Here is a 20,176-nt window from a genome sequence, read left to right as displayed (position 1 = left end):
AATGTAATAACCGAAGCAGCAACTGCAGAGACGGGACTGTGGGGTGGGTGGCCACAGAAACCACAAAGCCCACAAGCTGCCACCGAAGTGGCAGCTTCCAGTCAGAAGAAGAAGTTGCCTCTCCACTGTTGGCATGCACCACCGCCCAAGGGCCCTTCTGGAAGACATGGAAACAAAACTTTTGCCCATAGGAGGCGTACACCAGGTGGAATTTTAGGTAGCAGCAGTAAATCTAGGGGAAGATATAAGGTGCGGGGGCTAGGGGTGGATTAAGGTTAAGAGGACAGGACTGCAAGCTATTTTCAGTAGATTTCTGCTTCCAGATAGTAGGTAAAAACATGAGAATGTCTTAGATACCTGAGGTATTTCAGGGACTTGATAACAGCCCGGCCTAATAACGAGGGTTTCTATGTCAGCTGATGCTTGTCGAGGTAACATTTCTGTCTCTTACTAACACTTGTTTTGCTTTACAGAAAACACCACAGGTTTTTTTTTTTAAATCTTCAGTTGCTTTTCCTTTTATCTGAGGACCGTGTTAGTAAGCGTTTTTATGCTGTAGCAATTACCCTATGCTCTGTTACATATTTCACTTTTAAATTTGATCTTTGCGAGCTGGTCCGATAAGTGCAGGTGTCAGGTGTAGTGTGTTGGCTTCTGGACAAAGAGCGATATCTGGCTTTGAAAATATAATCGGCATTGAAGGGCCCAGAGTGCTAGAGACTAGATGCATTGTGGAGGAGGTATAGCTAGTGTAACAATCTCACCTTCCATGGGAGAGGATTACATCAAGATGAAAAGATGAGATGATACCCCTTAGTTTTGAAAGAAAAGGAGGCATTTATTAATCTGTGCACCTGCGAACTTTGCCATCAAGGTAACCAGAATCAAAGGCCTCAAATGGAAACATCCCCTTGCCTGTCTTCAAAGTCAGGGAAGGTAGGATTTGTGCAGCGTGCGGAGGATACCTAGAGAAGACCGAGGGAAAATGTGGTGGTTGATGTGGGGAGGAGGGGGCAGCCATTTGCACCCACAAGCATTGTCTCCCTGAATTCCAAACAGGGCATGAAAACAAATAGATTTTCAACTATGAGTAGCTTCCATTTGAGAGTGAGGACATGTCCAAGTGGACAGGCAAATTGCTGCAAAAAAAAATGGCAGAGTTTGTCCATTCCGAGACCGTAGAGGACTCTGGCTTCAGAGACAATTCGAAATAGAGTCAAGTGAATCAATCCGTGATACTTACTGAGCACCTACTGCGAGCAGAGCACTGTACTAAGCGCTTGGTAGAGTACTGTAGTCAGCCTTCCCTGATTTTCTCTTAGACGGTGGCACCCCGAATCCCCCACAACAGCACCACTGACTCAGGGATGCTGAGAGGGATACCTAATCCCCCAGGTAATTCCTTAGGTCACCTCCTTGCTATTACCTGTAGAGTACAATAGAGTTAATAATTATGGTAGATATTAAGCTCTTATTATGTGCCAAGCACTATACTAAGCCCTGGGATAGATGCAGGGATCATCAGATTGGACACAGTTCCCGGGCCATAGTCGAGGGGAGAAGGAGAATAGGTGCTTTCCATTTTACAGCTAAAGAAACTGAGGTGCCGTGAAATTAAGTGACTTGCCCAGAACCTTACAGCAGGCGAGTGGCAGAGCCGGGATCAAAATCCAGGTCTCCTGTCTCCCAGTTGTATGTTCTTTCCATTAGGCCACGGTGCTTCTCTGAGTTGGAGAGATGGAATGTATCAGCAATTAAGCCGAAAGCCATATTCCATTTTTTCATAATGTAATCAATTCTTATTCATCCACACAAAGAGAACAAGAGGAAAAGTGTGGGGGATGATACAAAAGTAGTACATAATTGAAAAGATGGTAGGTGGATAGATAGGTCTCACCCTAGAAGTGGTGGGGAGGTGACCTTGGGAATTGCCTGTGTTCCCGGTGCCTTTCTCAGCATCCCTAGGTTAAGGGAGCTATTGTGGTACCACAGTCTAGCAGGAAATCAGGGAAGGCTGACTCTCATCTTGGGAGATCCATAAAAAAAAATCTACCTTGGATAATCCACTCGTAGACAGTCCTGCCTGATAATATATGGAGGTTGTTAGAAATAGATACATTTAGGAAATAGGTGGCTTTTTAAATAGATTTTTAAAGGAGGGCTTTAGAATGAATAGAGGACGTAATTGCCCTTTGTAACTGATTGGCTCATGATCTTATTAATGAGAAAGGTACTTTTTGCCATTCAGAGCATCCACTGGAGTCTGGTCATCTCAGTGTCTTCTGGGTAGCAGAAGGGAGATTTGAGAATGTTTACTAGTACCGAGTAGATGTCCACATCACAGAAAAACACCACCTCTCTCCCTGGGAGTCGTAGGAGAGAGGCCCATAGCTGAGTAGGTCAAGGAGGCAGAAATGGCTATCTAATAAGGTTGACAGAAATTACCTTTGCTCATCAGCGCTTTATAAATAAAGCTCAAAAGCCCTTGCACTTCCTAAGTCTACCCTCAGCGCTTCTTAGAGGACCTCAGACTGATGCAGCATGACTGGGGCCAGCTGCATATTCTTCAAAAGTGGCTTTTTTTAATTTAAAGAAAATCTTGACTACATAAACTAATTGGCCTTATAGATCTGCCCCAGGGATTGTGGTCAGCTCTGCTGTAGACCCCTGCTATTCCATCTCTCTTTGCCTACCCCTTTCTATAAATACGGCTGGATAAATATTGATTTAAACTGTGTTTCTGAAGATGAGTCACATGTTTGGTCTGACCTAGTCTTCACTGGGATCCCACCAGTAAGTCACACCTAGTATCCCTGACAACTCGCTAGTTCCAAATGAACTGTTTCTGGGAGGTGAACTGTGGTTTTGTGGCTTCGTGTTAAAAATACGAAATGAGGAAACTTCTGCAAAAATGCAGAAGCTATTTTCAGAAGTCAGAAGTAGAGTGAGGCTGACATAGCTTTAACCTCTGAACCCCACCCCTTCCTCCCAGACTTCTTTTTTTCCCCCAGGTTTTAAAATGGTTGACATGAAATCTGACCCCCCAAAAATAAAATAAAAATGAGCAGGCCGACTAAAAAAGGGACACTCAGAGTATGAACCTTCTGCATTCTCTAGAGGCCTGTCTCTTGGGGATTCAGCATACTGATTGGAGGGCAGAGTTAGAACCTGCAGTGAAGAGCTTGGTTCAGATTGGACTCTCAGTCATTAACAGTCTCACACACTTGCAGTCGTCTGCTCACATTCAAGGGGTCTTTTAGCCTTTGAGTGCTCTGCGTGTGTACAACCACTATATGCTCATTGGTTGCTTGATTCCTTTTGTAACATCTAAGTCTAGGGGAAGCAATGGATTCTGACACTCAGGTCCTTTGGAGTTGTAGCCAAACGATTTAGACCCAGGACAGCTGACTAACCTTCCCCCAGCAGAAAAAAAACAAAAAAAACCAATTTAACCCAGTCTGGAGAATCCATCTTCATTTCTTGACCTATGTTAGTGATGACTGTTGATCTCAGTTCACTTATGAATAGGAGATGAGAAGAAACACAACAACCTGGTGCTCCTTCTCCACTGTGATTTTGATACCTTGACGGTCCCTGTTGTTTCCCACAGAATCACAGTTTCAGCTTATGCTGCCAAGAGATGCAGTTTTTTGTTGTTGTTTTTCCTAGCGGATGACCTCTATTTAATCCTAACAAAGCTCAGCCTCTTTTTTTTTCTCCCAAGGCAGGTGAACCGAGAGCATTGCAGGAAGCCTTGTAAATAAGGATGAACCATTTACCAGTCCACAGCCAGTCAACCAAACTGTCTCTCTCAAAGCAGCAGTGCAGGCTACTCTGTAAAGAGATCTTAAAGTCCACTTAAGGCCTCCCCATGTACCTATCCAACTCTGCTGAGCTCCCAGAACTAGAATCCTGCTCTGACCCCTGCTCAGATCTAGCCTCCTTCCAGTCTCTAGCTTTAATTTATGTGACCCCTACTCCCCCCCCTTCAAAACCTGTTAAAATCACATCTATTCCAGGAGCCCTTCCCTGACTAAGCCCATACTCCCTCTCCCTTCTGCATCCCCCTTGCACATGGATTAGTACCCTATATTCACCCCACCCTCAGCCATAACATGGTATGAATTGTTTGTCTTCCCCTCTAGGCTCTGAGGTTGTTGAGGACAGGAAACGTGTCTGCTAACTCTGTTGCATTGTACTCTCCCAAGGGATTAGTACAGTGTTCTGCACATATTAAGAGCTCAATTAATGCCATTGATTGATAGATATCTGTAATTTATTTTAATGTCTGTCTCCCTCTCTAGACTGTAAGCTTATTGTGGGCAGGAAATATGTCTGCCAAATCTATTATATTGTACTCTCCCAAGTGCTTAGTACAGTGTTCTGCCCAAGGTAAGCGCTCCATAAATATGATGGATTGAGTGATGTCTCAGTTCTAATTCACTTTGCTTAAAGCACTCAGAGTCCTGTTCAGAATGAATTTCTCATAACAAATCTCCTAGCATGCCACTGGGAAAGGTCATTTTTGACTCCTGTGTAGCAGGTAGAGAAATTGAGGCTCATAGTATTTACTAAATGAGTTTCCTAGCAAGTCAGTAGAGATGAAAACAAGAGTCAGAATCCCAGCTGATCCCAGACAGTTAGGCAGTGTTTCTTCTCAGTCACTCTTTCACCATTCACTGTTACAAACCAGATGTCTTAATTCCTCATCCTTGTGCACAGCTACAAAGATCTGTAGTCTCCAATATAGCTTTCTGATCCTCCAGTCAATCAATAAATCAATCTTATTTATTGAGATTTTACTGGATGCCAAACATTGTACTTAGCATTTGGGAAAGTACAATATAACGATACAACAGAGTTCGTAGACACATTCCCCGCCCACAATGAGTTTACAATCTAGGGGATGAACCTACAGTCTAGTAGACTGTGTTGGCAATATCAATAAAGGTGTTAACCCAGACACTTCCTTCAGAATGGGATGGAAAGTGGATCTCATCCTTCTTGGTGCTCTGAGAGCTCAAGGATTTCTCGTGGGGAAATTGCTGCCTGCTTGGGAGAAATTGCCTATTGTGAGACCAGATAAACCCCAGATCCACCACACCAGTAATTGGTGTCACTCCTTAGGTCCCTGCCTTCCCTCCTTCCAAAGTGACAGCCCTTCAGTAGGTGAATTAGCCTCAAACAGCAAAGAACAGCCCTGCATTAGGTCACCAGCAATCTTTGTCCTAGCGTCTACATGGTCAACAGTCCACATTGTGAGGCAATTGGCAGGGAGAGCAGGTGCGGCCTGCAGTCACGGAACAGAAAATCTCTGGGAGATGTTCTCAGTAGCCAAGACTGCCATAGCCTCACCTGTTTTCTAAGTCATCTAGATTGTGACATTTACATTGGCAATGGGCTTCACTTCTTGCTATAGCCTTGTGAAGCAATGTGGTCTACCGGAAAGAGCACAGGCCCCGGGGTCAGAGGACCTGGGTTCTAATCTCAGTTCTGTCACTTGTCTGTTGTGTGACCTTGGGCAAGTCACTTATCTTTTCTGCGCCTCAATTGCCTCATCTGTAAAACAGGAATTAAGACTGTAAATCCATGTGGGATCATGATCTGTGTTTAACCTGATTAGCTTGTACCTCCCCCTAGTACAGTGCCTGGTACAGAGTAAGCACTTTAACAAAAGCCATAAAAAAAAAAGCAGCACAAATGAGCTTACTCAAGTTAAACAGGTATGTCATGACACCAAAATGGAGAAGGCTAGAACAAGGTCACGTGGTGAGTCAGTAGTTTGGGCAGAAGACCCAAAGGTTGATGCAAGTTTGAAATCAAAGAACTGCACTTTCAGGAAGTTGTCAGTCCAAAGGTTTTTCATTTTACACTGGGAATGAGGCACTAACTTGTAGCTGAGCTAAAGACACGTGTGACTGGAAGATTTCTTAACATTCCAGTGAACAGGGGAATAAGCCCAACAGAATCAGATGGGAGAAAGAGAAAAAGAAATAATAAATAGCCATAATACTTAGTAATTATGGTATTTGTATGTGTCAGACACTGAGCTAATACAAGATAATTAGGTCAGACCCAGTCCTTGTCCCACAGAAAGCTGGAGCTCTGTCTTTAAACTCTATTGCTTCCTCCTATCTGTAATTTATTCTAGTTTTTGTCTCCCCTGCTGGACTGTATGCTCCTTGTGTGCAGGGAACATGTCTACTAAATCTATGTTGTTCTCCCCAAATGCTTAGTGTACAGTGAGCGCTCAATAAACACAATTGATTAACTGATTGATTGCGGCCTCACGGTCTAAGAGGAAGGAAAACAGGGATTGAAGAGAAAATATCCTTGCCCCTGGGTTTTTTAAAGATAGTGACATTGTTTCAGTGTCCAAATGTAATGGCAAGTCTGTGGTGACCTATCGGTCAATCAGTGGTATTTATTAGAGCTTACACTGAGCAGAGCACAGAGTTATAGAAACGATCCCTACCCTCAAGGAGCCATCAGTCTAGTGGGGGGAAACGAGCACTAGAATAAATTACAGATAGAGTATGCATTAGAGTATAAAAATATGTATTTAAGGGCTAGGGTGATTATGAGTCAGTACCCAAGTGCTTAGATGACCCAGAAGTGCTGAGGTAGCAGTCGGAGAGGCAGCGTGGCAGGGTGGAAATGTGCCTGATGGGAAACCCGGGGACTAGAGAAGCAGCAGGGTGCAGTGGACTTCGGGCCTGGGAGTCAGAAGGTCGAGGGTTCTAATGCCGGCTCCACCACTTGTCTGCCCTGTGACCTTGGGCAAGTCACTTCACTTCTCTGTGCCTCAGTTACCTCATCTGTAAAATGGGGAGTACGACTGTGAGCCCCACGTGGGACATAGATTGGGTCCAACCTCGTTAGCTTGTCCCAACACTTGGTACGGTGCCTGGCACATAGAAAGCGCTTAACAGATACCATGAAAAAACAATACCATGAGTCCAATCTCTGTGCCCAGCCTGCTCGGTGTCTGTGAGTGAGTCACTGAACTCTGTACCTCCTTTTCCTCATACGCACAATGGGAATAATAATACCTGCCGTTCTACAAGCCTTTCTTCCTCCCTCGCAGGGTTGTTGTGAGGGCAAAAACGAGCCAATTCACGTGAGAGCGCTTTGGGAATGAAAGCGCTCTGCAAAACCGAGGTATGAATACTGTATAAGATGGGGAGGCGAGAGTTGTTTGGGAATCAGTGGAAATGACTTTGACAAATAATAGAACAGAGACAGAGGCCTCAGAATCAATCAATCGGTCATACTTATTTAGCACGTACTGTGTGCAGAACACTGTACCAAGCGCTTGGGAGAGGACAATGCAACGAGGTTGGTAGGCATGTCCCCTGCTCTCAGCAGCCTACAGTCCAGACAGGGGGACAGACGTTAAAATAAATTACGGAGATGTACATAACTGCTGTGTGGCCGAGGGTGGAAAATCATTTCCATTTCCATCCCTATCAGGCTAGCAGGAGAAGGGACAACTATTGAGTCAGGATCCTCGACTCGTCGGGGGGTTTCAGATTGCCTAACTGTGATCCATCACTCGTTCTATGGACTTGATATCTCCCTAGGGGCTGCCGATTTCTTTCTAAGCCACAGCTATAATGTGATCAGGGTGGAGGGGAGTGGGAGTTAAACGGTGACCGCTCTCAGCAGGAGGAAGGGGGTCACCAGGAACCAAGGCAGGAATGTAAAGATCTTCTAACGGCTGTAGAGCCCGGTGGCCTTGTTCTTTAATTGGGAGAAGTATGGTTACATTGGACCTGCCGGGGATTCCTGCTATCACCACTAGGGAAGACGTTGATATATAGGTGCCCTTTACTGGGGAAAAGTGAAATAATAATTAACTTTATCCAAAATTGAAAGCGACATTTAACCTTCTCGGCTTGAATATTCTGCTAATGGGGGTGTCTTTACCTTCACCATCACATGACAGTTTCCCAGAAGGGAAAACTCATTTTACTAAATTTTTTAACTTGTGATTTCAAGTTCAAATGATATTTTGAAAGCCATGGTAAAATCCTATCGGACACCTCACCAGATGAAAAATATCTTCTTCTTGTGTTGCTGCTTGTAAGCTAGAAACTCAGATGTGCATATTAATTGATTTCTGCAATGCAGATTTCTTGTTAGATTCAAGTTGTTGCTAATAAGAAAAAGGACATCGGTGAGATTAACAGATCCATTAGTATCTCGGAAAATAGGCTGCTGTGCAAGTGCCGTTTAATAAAACGCAGAAAGTCGTTTTCGGAGAACGAAGAACAGAATGAAAGTAAAGTGCAGCTGCCCGAGTCATTGCCAGAGAGCTTGCACTTTTGAACAGAAAACTGTAGTTAAAGCTTCCAGTTTAAATCATCTCCGATATCCCCCCCCAAAAAAAATGTCCTTTCTTTCCCCTTTACCTCTCCCCCTCAATCCCAGTCACATGTATTGCTTGAAAACATTTCAGCTTGATTCTGAATGTCAGTTGGGATCAGTGAATGGGATCCCGCAGCATGCCTCTCCAGTACATCATTACGTCATTCGTTTTAGACCCAAATTTATCTCTGTTGCACACAAACCTGCTGCTCTCTAGCTGCAAACTGACATTGGAAAGCTCATGCTGGAAGTTAGGGAGGGCTGACTCCTGAAAGAATCTTGTTTTGGGTTCTGCTTCTCTGTGCTGGTAGTGTTCCTGGGGCTTGGGGGGGAAGGGGGGTTGTTTGTTTCAGGCTTTTGTTATTGTTGTGGTTGTGTTACTCATCCAGAGACTGTTGTTTCATCCTTCCAAAGCCTAGATGTCATCCATTCTGCCCTTGACTTGAATGAAACCTTTACCCTCTCCTGCCTAGAAGACTTACAGAAAATTGTACGCCCTGCACATTCACCCTGGTATTTTTTTTTCAATTTTAAAAATGAGGGACATATTTAGGGGGAAAAAACATTTAAGCATTAAAGCAGAAGACATATACCAAGCACCCTTGGATTCCCGATTTCTTTACCTTGCTTTCCCATTGACTTATTAAGTGACTATTGGCAAGACACTTAACCTCTTTGTGTTCAAATTTCTTCAACTGTGAAATGGCCCTATACAATTTCACTGCCCTCTCCGTGAGTTCTGTCCTTGGAATCTAAATTTAATGTACTGAGGGGAAAAAATGGAGTGCTGGAATTTAAAGTGTTTCATGCTTTCTTAAACAGATTGCCTCTCACATTTAGTGCAGTAAAGACTGTAAGCTCCTTGAGAGCAGGGGAATGTTAACTAACACAAATGTATTCTTCAAAAGTCCCTGAACAAAGTGCTCAATGAATTCTGCTCATTTACAGTGCTTCACCTCATCTAGAGCAATGTTTGCAAACTGTTCCAAGAGTCAAAATTTGGGGGGGAGGAGTGGAAGGGGGAAGAACCAAAGTAAGGATGCCTGGGTCCTCTCCTTAACTATCTGTGGTCTCTGGAATGACATTCAGTTTCTCTTACTTTCCATGACCCCTTCTGTCTTATGGAAGTTACAGTGTCAATTCTATATCACAGAAATGTTATGAAAATGAAGTATTGGGGAGTCACAGGCTGAAGGTGCATTTCAAATAACAAAGGCTAAATTTCAAACCTGCTTTATCCCCTTAAATAATTGACATCTTGAAAATGCTATTTTTTTCCCCACTGAACCGCAGACATCTTTTGGTTCATAATTTTATTCCACTCAGTACTTCTGCCCCTTGTTGATCACTTATTTTTACTGTCCCTCAATGTGAAATCCACAAACACTCAACTTGAGTATTAGAGTTGAGGATAGAAAATAGAGTGAAGTTCATTCCCTAGAGAGGAGTATATTCATCCTCCTCCTCAATTAATATTTACTGAACGGACAGCTTAGGGAACACAGAGTGGTGGTCACTACCCTTAAGGAGTTACATTTATTTCAGATGTTTTGTGAAAGGAAAATGGTGAAGAAAGCTGTTAAGCACAGGGAACACGGAGAGGTGGTCGCTACCCTTAAGGAGTTACATTTATTTCAGATGTAGTTTTGTGAAAGGAAAATGGTGAAGAAAGCTGAAAAGCATGGGGCCCCAGAAGTCAAATATTCCAGCAAGCTACCCTTCAATTCCCTGGTTAGCTCTGAGGCTCTTGGGGCTGTTAAATCTACGGTATCGGGAGTGGGAGGAATAGTAGTTTTGAGAATCTATATGGTATTCTCCCAAGCGCTTAGTACAGTGCCCTGCACACAAGTGCTTAATAAGCACGACTGAATGAATGAATGAAATCACCATGTGTGATGATGCCCTGGTGATTTTTGGTGGCCAGAGTGAGAGAAATCAGCCATGTGCACTACTCCCCAAAACCTCTCTGAAACTCAAAGAGAATGGGAAGATGGGGAATAAAGGACAAAGAAGAGGAGGGAATGGTTTTAAATATCAAAAAGCAAATGTCAAGGGACCTTGAAGTTGTCCCCTCTACCACTGCAAGAAGGGTTAATATTCTGTCCCGAGGCTAGGGGTAGAAGGAGACGACTTCTTTCGGTCCCTTCCACCCAACGTTTTGATTCTTTGATCTCCCTGCTCCTGGAGTCTATGGGGAGAGTGTCCCAGAATAATAATAATAATGATGGTGGTATTTGTTAAGCGCTAACTATGTGCAAAGCACTGTTCTAAGCACAGGGGGGATAGAAGCTGATCTGGATGTCCCATTTGGGGCTTACAGTTTTAATCCCCATTTTACAGATGAGGTAACTGAGGCACAGAGAAGGTAAGTGACAGGCCCAAAGTCACACAGCTGGCAAGCGGCAGAGCTGGGATTAGAACTCATGCCCTCTGACTCTCAAGCCCGGGCTCTTTCCACTGAGCCACGCAGCTGAAATAATCTCAGTGCTTGATGGAAACTTAGGTAGCGGCCCTGGGGTTCGGACCCTAACCATCGTGGCTTAGTGGAAGGAGCCCTGGATTGGGACTCAGGGGTCATGGGTTCTAATCCCCTCTCTGCTGCTTGGCAGCTGTGTGATCTTTGACAAGCCAGTTAACTTTTCTGTGCCTCAGTCCCCTCATCTGTAAAACGGGAAGACTGTGAGCCCTCTGTGGGGCAATCTGATGACCCTGCATCTCCCTCAGCGCTTAGAACAGTGCTTGGCAGACACTAATCGCTCCCCAAATACCAGCATTGTTAGAATCTGAGGGACCACTAGATCTCTCAGAGGTCACGGAAGCAGTGTGGCTCAGTGGAAAGACCCCGGGCTTGGGAGTCAGAGGTCATGGGTTCAAATCCCAACTCTGCCACTTGTCAGCTGTGTGATTGTGGGCAAGTCACTTCACTTCTCTGGGCCTCAGTGACGTCAGCTGCAAAAATGGGGATGACTGCGAGCCTCACGTGGGACAATCTGATGACCCTGTATCTCCCCCGGTGCTGAGAACAGTGCTCTGCACATAGTAAGCGCTTAACAGATACCAACATTATTATTATAGTAAGCGCTTAACCCAGCTCTGCCACTTGTCAGCTGTGTGACTGTGGGCAAGTCACTTCACTTCTCTGGGCCTCTGACCTCAGCTGTAAAAATGGGGATGAAAACTGTGAGCCTCACATGGGACCACCTGATGACACTGGATCTTCCCCAGCGCTGAGAACGGTGCTCTGTACATAGTAAGCGCTTAACAAATACCCACATTATTATTATTATAGTAAGCGCTTAACCCAGCTCCGCCACTTGTCAGCTGGGTGACTGTGGGCAAGTCACTTCGCTTCTCTGGGCCTCAGTGACCTCCTCTCTAAAAATGGGGATGAAGATAGTGAGCCTCATGTGGGACAAGCTGATGACCCTGGATCTCCCCCAGGGCTGAGAACGGTGCAATGCACGTAGTAAGCGCTTCACAAATACCAACATTATTATTATTCTCTGGGCCTCAGTGACCTCCTCTCAAAAAATGGGGATGAAGACTGGGAGCCTCATGTGGGAGAAGCTGATGACCCTGGATAGCCCCCAGGGCTGTGAATGGTGCTCTGCACATAGTCAGCGCTTCACAAATACCCACATTATGATGATTATTCTCTGGGCCTCAGTTCCCTCCTCTGTCAAATGGGGATGAAGACTGTGCGCCTCCTGTGGGACCACCTGATGACCCTGGATCTCCCCCAGGGCCGAGAACGGTGCGCTAAACATAGCGCTTCACAAATACCCTCATTATGATGATTATTCTCTGGGCCTCAGTTCCCTCCTCTGTCAAATGGGGATGAAGACTGTGCGCCTCCTGTGGGACCACCTGATGACCCTGGATCTCCCCCAGGGCCGAGAACGGTGCTCTGCACATAGTCAGCGCTTCACAAATACCCTCATTATGATGATTATTCTCTGGGCCTCAGTTCCCTCCTCTGTCAAATGGGGATGAAGACTGTGCGCCTCCTGTGGGACCACCTGATGACCCTGGATCTCTCCCAGGGCTGAGAACGGTGCAGTGCCCATAGGCAGCGCTTCACAGATACCAACGTTAGGATTAGTAACAGCAAATGGCAAGTTGTGTGTGGGGGGGGGGGGGGGGACTACAGTTCCCGACGTGCAGTGCGGGGAGCGGCGGCGGGCGGGGAGGACTACATTTCCCAGAGAGCCCCGGGGCGCGCGGCCCCGCCCCCTCCCTCCTCCTCTCCCTCCCTCCTCCCTCCTCCTCCCTCCTCCCTCCCGTGGTCTCGCACAAGAGGTAAACAAACTGTGCGGCGGAGCTGACAGGCGCGGAGCGCGGTGCTCGCCCGACCGTGTCGCGCAGGGTTTAGCGTCCCGCCGGCTCTGCCCGGCCGGGAGGGGGGGGGGCAGCCTGCGGTCGCCGCCGTCCGCTGGGGAGGGGGGAGGTTTGGAGAGCGCGGCCGTCGACGCGCCCCCCCCCCCCTTTACACACTCACACACACACTCACACACCTCCCCCCCCCCCCCCCTTCGCCATGGAGCGGGTGCGGATGATCAACGTGCAGCGGCTCCTGGAGGCGGCCGAGTTCCTGGAGCGCAGGGACAGAGGTAACGGTCCCAACGGCCCGGGGGTCGGGGCCGGGAGGGGGACATTCCCGCAGGTGGGGGCAGGGGGACGAGCCCCCCCAACACACACACTTCGGGGCGAGGATGGACAACCAACCCCCTCCATGGACAGCCTCCTCCTATCTCCCCCCCCCTCCTCCCCCCAACCTTTCTCCCAGGGCTTGGGATCTAAGGGGACAGAGCAACCCCTAAAGATTTGCCGGGGGAGGAAGGTTCAAGCGCTTAGCCCAGTGCTCCGCACACTGTCGGAGCTCAATAAGACTGTGAACCCGTCATTGTCTCTCTCGGTTGCCGAATGGCCCATTCCAAGCGCTTAGTACAGTGCTCTGCACAGAGTAAGCGCTCAATAAATAGTGTTGAATGAATGACAGCCTCCTCCTATCTCCCTTCCCCTCCTCCCCCCAACCTTCCTCCCAGGGCTTGGGATCTAAGGGGACAGAGCAACCCCTAAAGATTTGCCGGGGGAGGGAGGTTCAAGCGCTTAGCACAGTGCTCTGCACACTGTCGGCGCTCAATAAGACCGTGAGCCCGTCATTGTCTCTCTTGCCGAATCGTCCATTCCAAGCGCTTAGTACAGTGCTCTGCACAGAGTAACCGCTCAATAAATAGTATTAAATGATCTAAGGGGACAGAGCAACCACTAAAGATCTGCGGGGGGGGGGGGGGGGGTTCAAGCGCTTAGTACAGTGCTCTACACGCAGCGCTCAATAAGACTGTGAGCCCGACATTGGGCAGGGGTTGTCTCTATCGTCATTGTCTCTCTCTGTTGCCGAATTGTATATTCCAAGCACTTAGTACAGTGCTCTGCACGTAGTAAGCGCTCAATAAATACAATTGAATGAATGAATGAATGACAACCTCGGGACAGAGCAACCACTAAAGATCTGCCGGGGGCGCAGGGAGGGGAGTGGTTCAAGCGCTTAGTACAGTGCTCTGCACACAGCGCTCAATAAGACTGTGAGCCTGTCATTGGGCGGGGATTGTCTCTATCTGTTGCTGACTTGTACATTCCAAGCGCTTAGTACAGTGCTGTGCACATAGTAAGTGCTCACTAAATACTATTGAATGAATGCATACGATTGAATGATTGGATTTCCCTCTTGTCCCTCTGCTCCTCCTCCCCTTCCTCCCTCCCCTGCCCTCTGCTCTTCCCCCTTCCCTCAGCATTGTACTTATTTGTATATATTATTTATTACCCTATTTATTTTGTTAATGAGGTGTATATCTCCATGATTCTGTTTATCTTGATGATGTTGTCTTGTTCTGTTCTGTTCTGTTCTGTTTTGCTTTGCTGTCTGTCTCCCCCATTTAGACTGTGAGCCCGTTATTGGGCAGGGATTGTCTCTATCTGTTGCCGAACTGTACATTCCAAACGCTTAGTGCAGTGCTCTGCATATAGTAAGCGCTCAATAAGTACTATTGAATGAATGAATAAATGAATGAATTAGAGAAGCAGCCTGGAGTAGTGGTTGGAGCTTGTGCCTGGGAATCAGGAGGTCATGGGTTCTCATCACGGCCCTGCCACTTGTCAGCTGGGTGACCTTGAGCAAGTCACTTCACTTCTCTGGGCCTCAGTGATCTCAATGGGCTTGAAGACTGAGCCCTACATAGGGCAACCTGATTACCTTGGATCTGTCCCAGTGCTTGGCACATAGTAAGCGCTTAACAAATACCAACATCATTATGATTATTATGGGAAGGTGGGGACGGGAATAAGGTGCCCTGGTGGCAGGGCACTTGGAATTGGGAGCTGTTTGACGTGACCGAGGAGAGACCCATGTCCTTGCTCAGTTTGTGCCTGTGTGCCTGTGTGTGTACGTGCGTGTGTATGTGTAGGTAGGGGGAGGGTCACCCAATCCGTGTGCAGTGAGAAGAGGGGTGTAAGCCTGGGCTAACTAAGAAGTATTGGTGCGGGGCGGATGGGGGACATCCATTTCTCTTCCAGGGGATATCAATTAAGAGGGAATGGTCTCACATGCCCATGTTTCCTTGACCTACACCTGCTTTTGGTTTCTGTCTCACCACCTATGTTTTATACCCCTAAGGACAAGGTTTAAAAAGACTTCGGGCCTCCCGGGTGCAGGTGAATTCTTCCTTAATCGTTATCCTCTTCTCTTCCCGTCTCGTGCAGAGTGCGAACATGGTTATGCCTCAACCTTCCCCTCTATGCCGAGCCCTCGGCTGCAGCACTCAAAGCCACCGCGGAGGTTGAGTCGGGCACAGAAACACAGCAGCGGGAGCAGCAACACCAGCACTGCCAACAGGTACCACCCTGGGGAACCAGGAGAAGGCCATGGAAGGAGGGAGTGGTTAGAGCAGTGATGCAGAACACCTGAACTGGGTTTAGCTCCAGCTCCAAGACTGGAAAAACACTGGGGAAAGAAAGTGTAGAGGTTGGGGGACGGTCTACTTACACCACCCTGTGGGCCTGAAGCCGGAACAAGAGGAGCAACACATGGGACGGGAACAGTACTTCTTGCATTTAAAACAGGCTTGCTGTTTTTTGGGAGGAGGAAAGTCTGAAAATGGCCAAAAGGATTTTTATAGTACTTTTTACTTTGTGCTAAGCACTGGGGGAAATGCAAGATAATCAGATCGGGTGCAGTCCCTGTCCCGCAAGGTGCTCACATTCAAAGTGTTAGGGAGAGGAAGGCATTACTTATCCCATTTTACAGATGAGCAAATCAATCAGTGGTACTTATTGAGTGCTTACAAGTGCAGAGCACCCTGTGAAGCATTGGGTACAGTACAGTAGATCAGGATGAATTAGCAGAAGAAAAAAATTGACTATACAAATGAGAATTCAAAGAAAAGCAATACTGAGGTGCCAAAGATAGGCATAAAATACCCAAATGGTAGGAACGGCTGTTGGGTTGAAAACCCAAAAACCAGAGAAGTGAAGTGACTCAGCCAAGATTCCATCACTGGCCAGTGGCAGAGCTGGCAGTATAACCTGGGTGTCGTGACTCCCACCCCATGGTCTTTTCAAAAGCCCACGCTGCTTCCCATTTCTCCTAGAGTTTTTAAATTGGGAGTCATATAATTCTGAGGAAGACAGATTCTGGGTTCTTTGCACCCATGTTCTATACATTGACAGGCTATCGTTGGTTTCAGGTTCAGCTGTTATATAGTAATCTATATTTAAAGAGAAGTCCAGATAGCAACATAGATTTTGAAGACTCCAAGGCATAGGAAAAGACATTGTTGAAAAGTAAATAAGAAAATAGGGAGGTAAATAACAAAAGCATTGTGGTGAATGACCGAGAAGGATGCAGGGGCAGTGAACCCTCTCATTTGGTAAAAAACCAAAACAAAACAAGGTTGAATTAGGTTGTAACTAAGAAAAGGGGCGGGGGGAGCCTTTAAAACAGAAAACTTTGAAAGGGACTGCTTATCCTTCAAGCGGAACAAATCCCTAGAAAATGCCTGTCTGGGTAGAATCAGACATACTTGGCTTCCATTTTTGAAAAGTGCCTCTTTTACCTCTTCTAAATTTTGTTCAAGGATTTTACCTAGTTCCAAAGATTCACCATATACCTGAATCTATTGTACATATCCCTGAGCACCACACACCTCTTCTAAGGATATGCCTCACAGCTCTGAGGTGGATAGGAGAGGAACTAAATAAGGCTTACCTCTACCCCTTTCCACTTCGATTAGAGAGTGTGTGTTGCTCAAAGCATTCAAATCTCAGCAAAGCGAAACGTGTTGCTGTCTCAGAACTTCCCCATCTGAAGTCCCCGTTATTGTCTATGTGAAGCCCAAACACCTATTGTGATTCCTTTTTGGGATAGTGATAAAAACTAATTTTGTTAGCATTTTTTTTAATTAGATGCTCAATAAATGCTATCTTTGAATGAATGGTCAAAGCCCACCTGTTTTCCCCTCTACCCCCTCTAGACTGTAAAGCCATTGTGGGCAGGGAACGTGTCTACCAGCTCTGTTATATTGTACTCTCCTAAGCACCTAGTGCAGTACTCTGCACATGGTAAGTGCTCAGTAAGTACGATTGATGGATTGTTAATAACGGCCATCTTTAAAGTCATAAACACTGTGTCTTTTTTATATTTGGTTGGAAATGGATAATAATAACTGGTATTAAATTCTTAATGTTTCTAATACGGGGTTAGATACAAGAAAATGAGGTCCCACATGAGGCTCACAGTCTAAGTAGGAGGAAAAACATGGATTGAATCTCCATTCTGCAGATGAGGGAACTGAGGCACAGAGAAGCAAAGCGACACGTCATAGCAGACAAGTGGTGGAGCCGGGTTAAGGACCCAGGTCTCCTGAATCCCAGGCCCAGGCTCTTTCCACTAGGCCACACCACTTCTCTAGTAAACCCCCACCCAAATAAGACCATGAACTCTGGACCCTCAGATTAAAAGTTTGTTGCTCTACCAACTGAGCTACCCAAGCATAAAATGTTTCCGTAGTACAGTAAATCTGATTGCAGCTATACTTTGGTGGCATGCTTTGTGTGAAAGCATGGTGTATATTTTTGCATCATATAATAAATGCAGCAGCAATGTAAGGTCTCTTAAAATTTACCCTAGTGAGGAGCCTAGACGTTTTGGAAAGCTCATCTGCCTTTAAGGTTAAGTGAGATATTGGGCTTATCGACAGCTCTGGAGGCATGACAATTCTCGGATGCAGATAAGTACATAGGGAATTCAACGTGGAATCTTCAAATCAAATGATTGCAGTTATAGCATTTCCACTTGTAAGATATCAAAAGGATATGATCCATGTAAAATCTACATAAAGGGACTGAATAAAAAGCTTAATATCATTTGTAAAAGTGACTAATAACATCATGGTTCATTATTCATCATTCATGCTCTCTTTTTATGTTTTTCTCAGCTTCAATAATGGCATTTGCTGATTGGTTTCACTGTCTATTTCTCTTGCTCTAGTGATTTTCATGCTGAGACTCTGCCGCGGTGGCATTGTTATCATATTTGGGGCAATGGTATGTTTCATCATGTGTGAGCTTTGGGCCACATGAGACTTGATGGCATGCTTTGTTGCCATATTGACTTCAGAAAATGGCTGCACTTAATTTTGGTATTTATCTGAAAAGAGAAATGGATGAGAGACAGTAGCATTTTAAAAGACCAGATTCAACAATGAGGGGCGAAGATGGGAAGTTGAATAGTACTGGGAGGGGGTTTTTTTGTTGTTGTTAAGAGCTACTATGTGCCAGGCACTGTACTCAGCGCTGGGCAAGCTAATCGGGTTGGACACAGTCCCTGTCCCATATGGGGTTCAGAGTCTTAATCCCCAATTTCAGATGAGGTAATGAGGCATAGAAAAGTAAAGTGACTTACCCAAGGTCACACAGCAGACAAGTGTAGAAGCAGCATGGCTCAGTGGAAAGAGCACGGGCTTTGGAGTCAGAGGTCATGGGTTCGAATCCCTGCTCGGCCACTTGTCAGCTGTGTGACTTTGGGCAAGTCACTTAACTTCTCGGTGTCTCAGTTACCTCATCTGTAAAATGGGGATTAAGATTGTGAGCCCTAAGTGGGACAACCTGATTCCCCTGTGTCTACCCCAGCGCTTATAGAACAGTGCTCGGCACATTCATTCATTCATTCAATAGTATTTATTGAGTGCTTACTATGTGCAGAGCACTGTACTAAGCGCTTGGGATGAACAAGTCGGCAACAGATAGAGACAGTCCCTGCCGTTTGACGGGCTTACAGTCTAATCGGGGGAGACGGACAGACAAGAACAATGGCAATAAAAGTAAGCGCTTAACAAATACCAACATTATTATTAAGTGTAGGAGCTGGAATTAGACCCCAGGTCCTTCTGACTCCCAAGCCTGTGTTCTATCCACTAGGCCAAGCTGCTTCTCAGGTTCCTTCCTCTCCAGGTGGCAGCAGTCTCCCCAGCACGCTTAGCACAGATCCCAGCCCCTGGCAAGAGCACAGGCTTTTGAAGGCTCCACCCCAGCCCAGTGCTTTTGCCGGGGGCTGGGATCTGTTCTCCCTTAATGTCACAAGAGAGAGGAAGCCGCTGGCTGCTCCTCCCGGCAGCGGTGGGCCCAGAGCCCATCGTGGCCTGGTAGCCCAGCCTGCTAAGATTTGGTTTGCTTGCACACGGCAGACCACCAGGGAAATAGATGGAGTTTTTTCCTGAGGGTGTAATGATGTCGATGGGAGAGCTCAAACTTCCCTCACTCCTCATGAGACTGAGCGAATGAAGATGGAAGAGTTAGAAACCACCTTATTCCGTCCATATGCAGAGGTCTCTGTCTCATCCGAGAGAAAAAGTAATAGCGATGAGAAGTTGAACACACAGATCAGGTGGGCCTCTTTAATCTGAAAGAATTGGAAAGCAATCCATTTACTCCATTTTGAAAGGGCACCTTCAAAATCCTACTAATTTTCATCTGGTGGTTGGGTGCAAAGGGGATTTGGGTAAATTATTTAAATTTCACATGGTTTTTATGTAGGCCACCTTCTGTATATCATAAAAAAACGCAACTACATTGTACAGTTTGATGAAGTGAGTATTATAAGAGTCACGTGAACCTATTCCATCTTACATTTGAAAGGTGAAATTCAGTGGAGGAACTGGAAGGGTATCCTATATCCACACGTGAAACAAATTATTTAAAAGTAATGGGAAAAGCTAAATGGTAACTTGAAAAAAGATTGTGGTCATGCATCTACCAGTGGAGTTAAACCATGGCGCTATTCCAAAATCGTAGCTTATAGTTAAAATGATGAGCTGCAGATGTTTCTCCCACTCAGCCTGACGGTTTCTTAACAGCATCTAAATGTTCCTCGCCATTCCAAACTTAAATGATAATCTGGACTCACAGCACTGTCCGCACCTCGAAAAGAGAGAGAAAAGAATTTCACTACTGACCTAACACTGTATGAATAAGTCTATTCATACAGTGTTAGGTCAGTAGTGAAATTCTTGCACTTTTTCTTGTCATTTGGGTTTACTGCTCAACTGTCTGAAATTATGGTTGGTCACTGTAATCTTGAATGCATTCGTCCGATAGATTTTTAAATGTGATCTCGATTATATGCCATACCTCATTTCCTCTTTGTGGTGGTCCCAAAGTAAGCAACATAGTGTATGACACTCCTTTTACAGGGGATGAATGTTAAAGTGACAATAATCCCTGAAAGAGCTCTATTCTAGGATGTAGCAGCTGA

General features: G+C 45.9%; 1 protein-coding gene across 3 annotated transcripts in view; it reads left to right on the top strand.

Moving 5' to 3' along the window:
- Positions 1–20,176, top strand: part of MXI1 (MAX interactor 1, dimerization protein) — a 69,638-nt gene that overhangs the window by 5,383 nt on the left and 44,079 nt on the right. The window contains exons 1-2 of one of the 3 annotated variants that reach the window (XM_029080486.2): positions 12,886–12,980; positions 15,130–15,262. In XM_029080486.2, the coding sequence (XP_028936319.1) occupies positions 12,908–12,980; positions 15,130–15,262 (206 nt within the window). In that variant the 5' untranslated portion in view covers positions 12,886–12,907. Of the gene's footprint in view, positions 1–12,885; positions 12,981–13,008; positions 13,034–15,129; positions 15,263–20,176 lie in introns of those variants that run through there. The other 2 variants (XM_029080487.2, XM_029080485.2) reach the window with 2 other exon arrangements.

This window comes from Ornithorhynchus anatinus, chromosome 16 (genome assembly GCF_004115215.2).
Source record: "Ornithorhynchus anatinus isolate Pmale09 chromosome 16, mOrnAna1.pri.v4, whole genome shotgun sequence".
In the NCBI taxonomy this organism is placed as follows: domain Eukaryota; kingdom Metazoa; phylum Chordata; class Mammalia; order Monotremata; family Ornithorhynchidae; genus Ornithorhynchus; species Ornithorhynchus anatinus.
The sequence above is the reverse complement of the archived record's forward strand: the minus strand, read 5'-3'. Positions and strand labels throughout refer to the sequence as shown.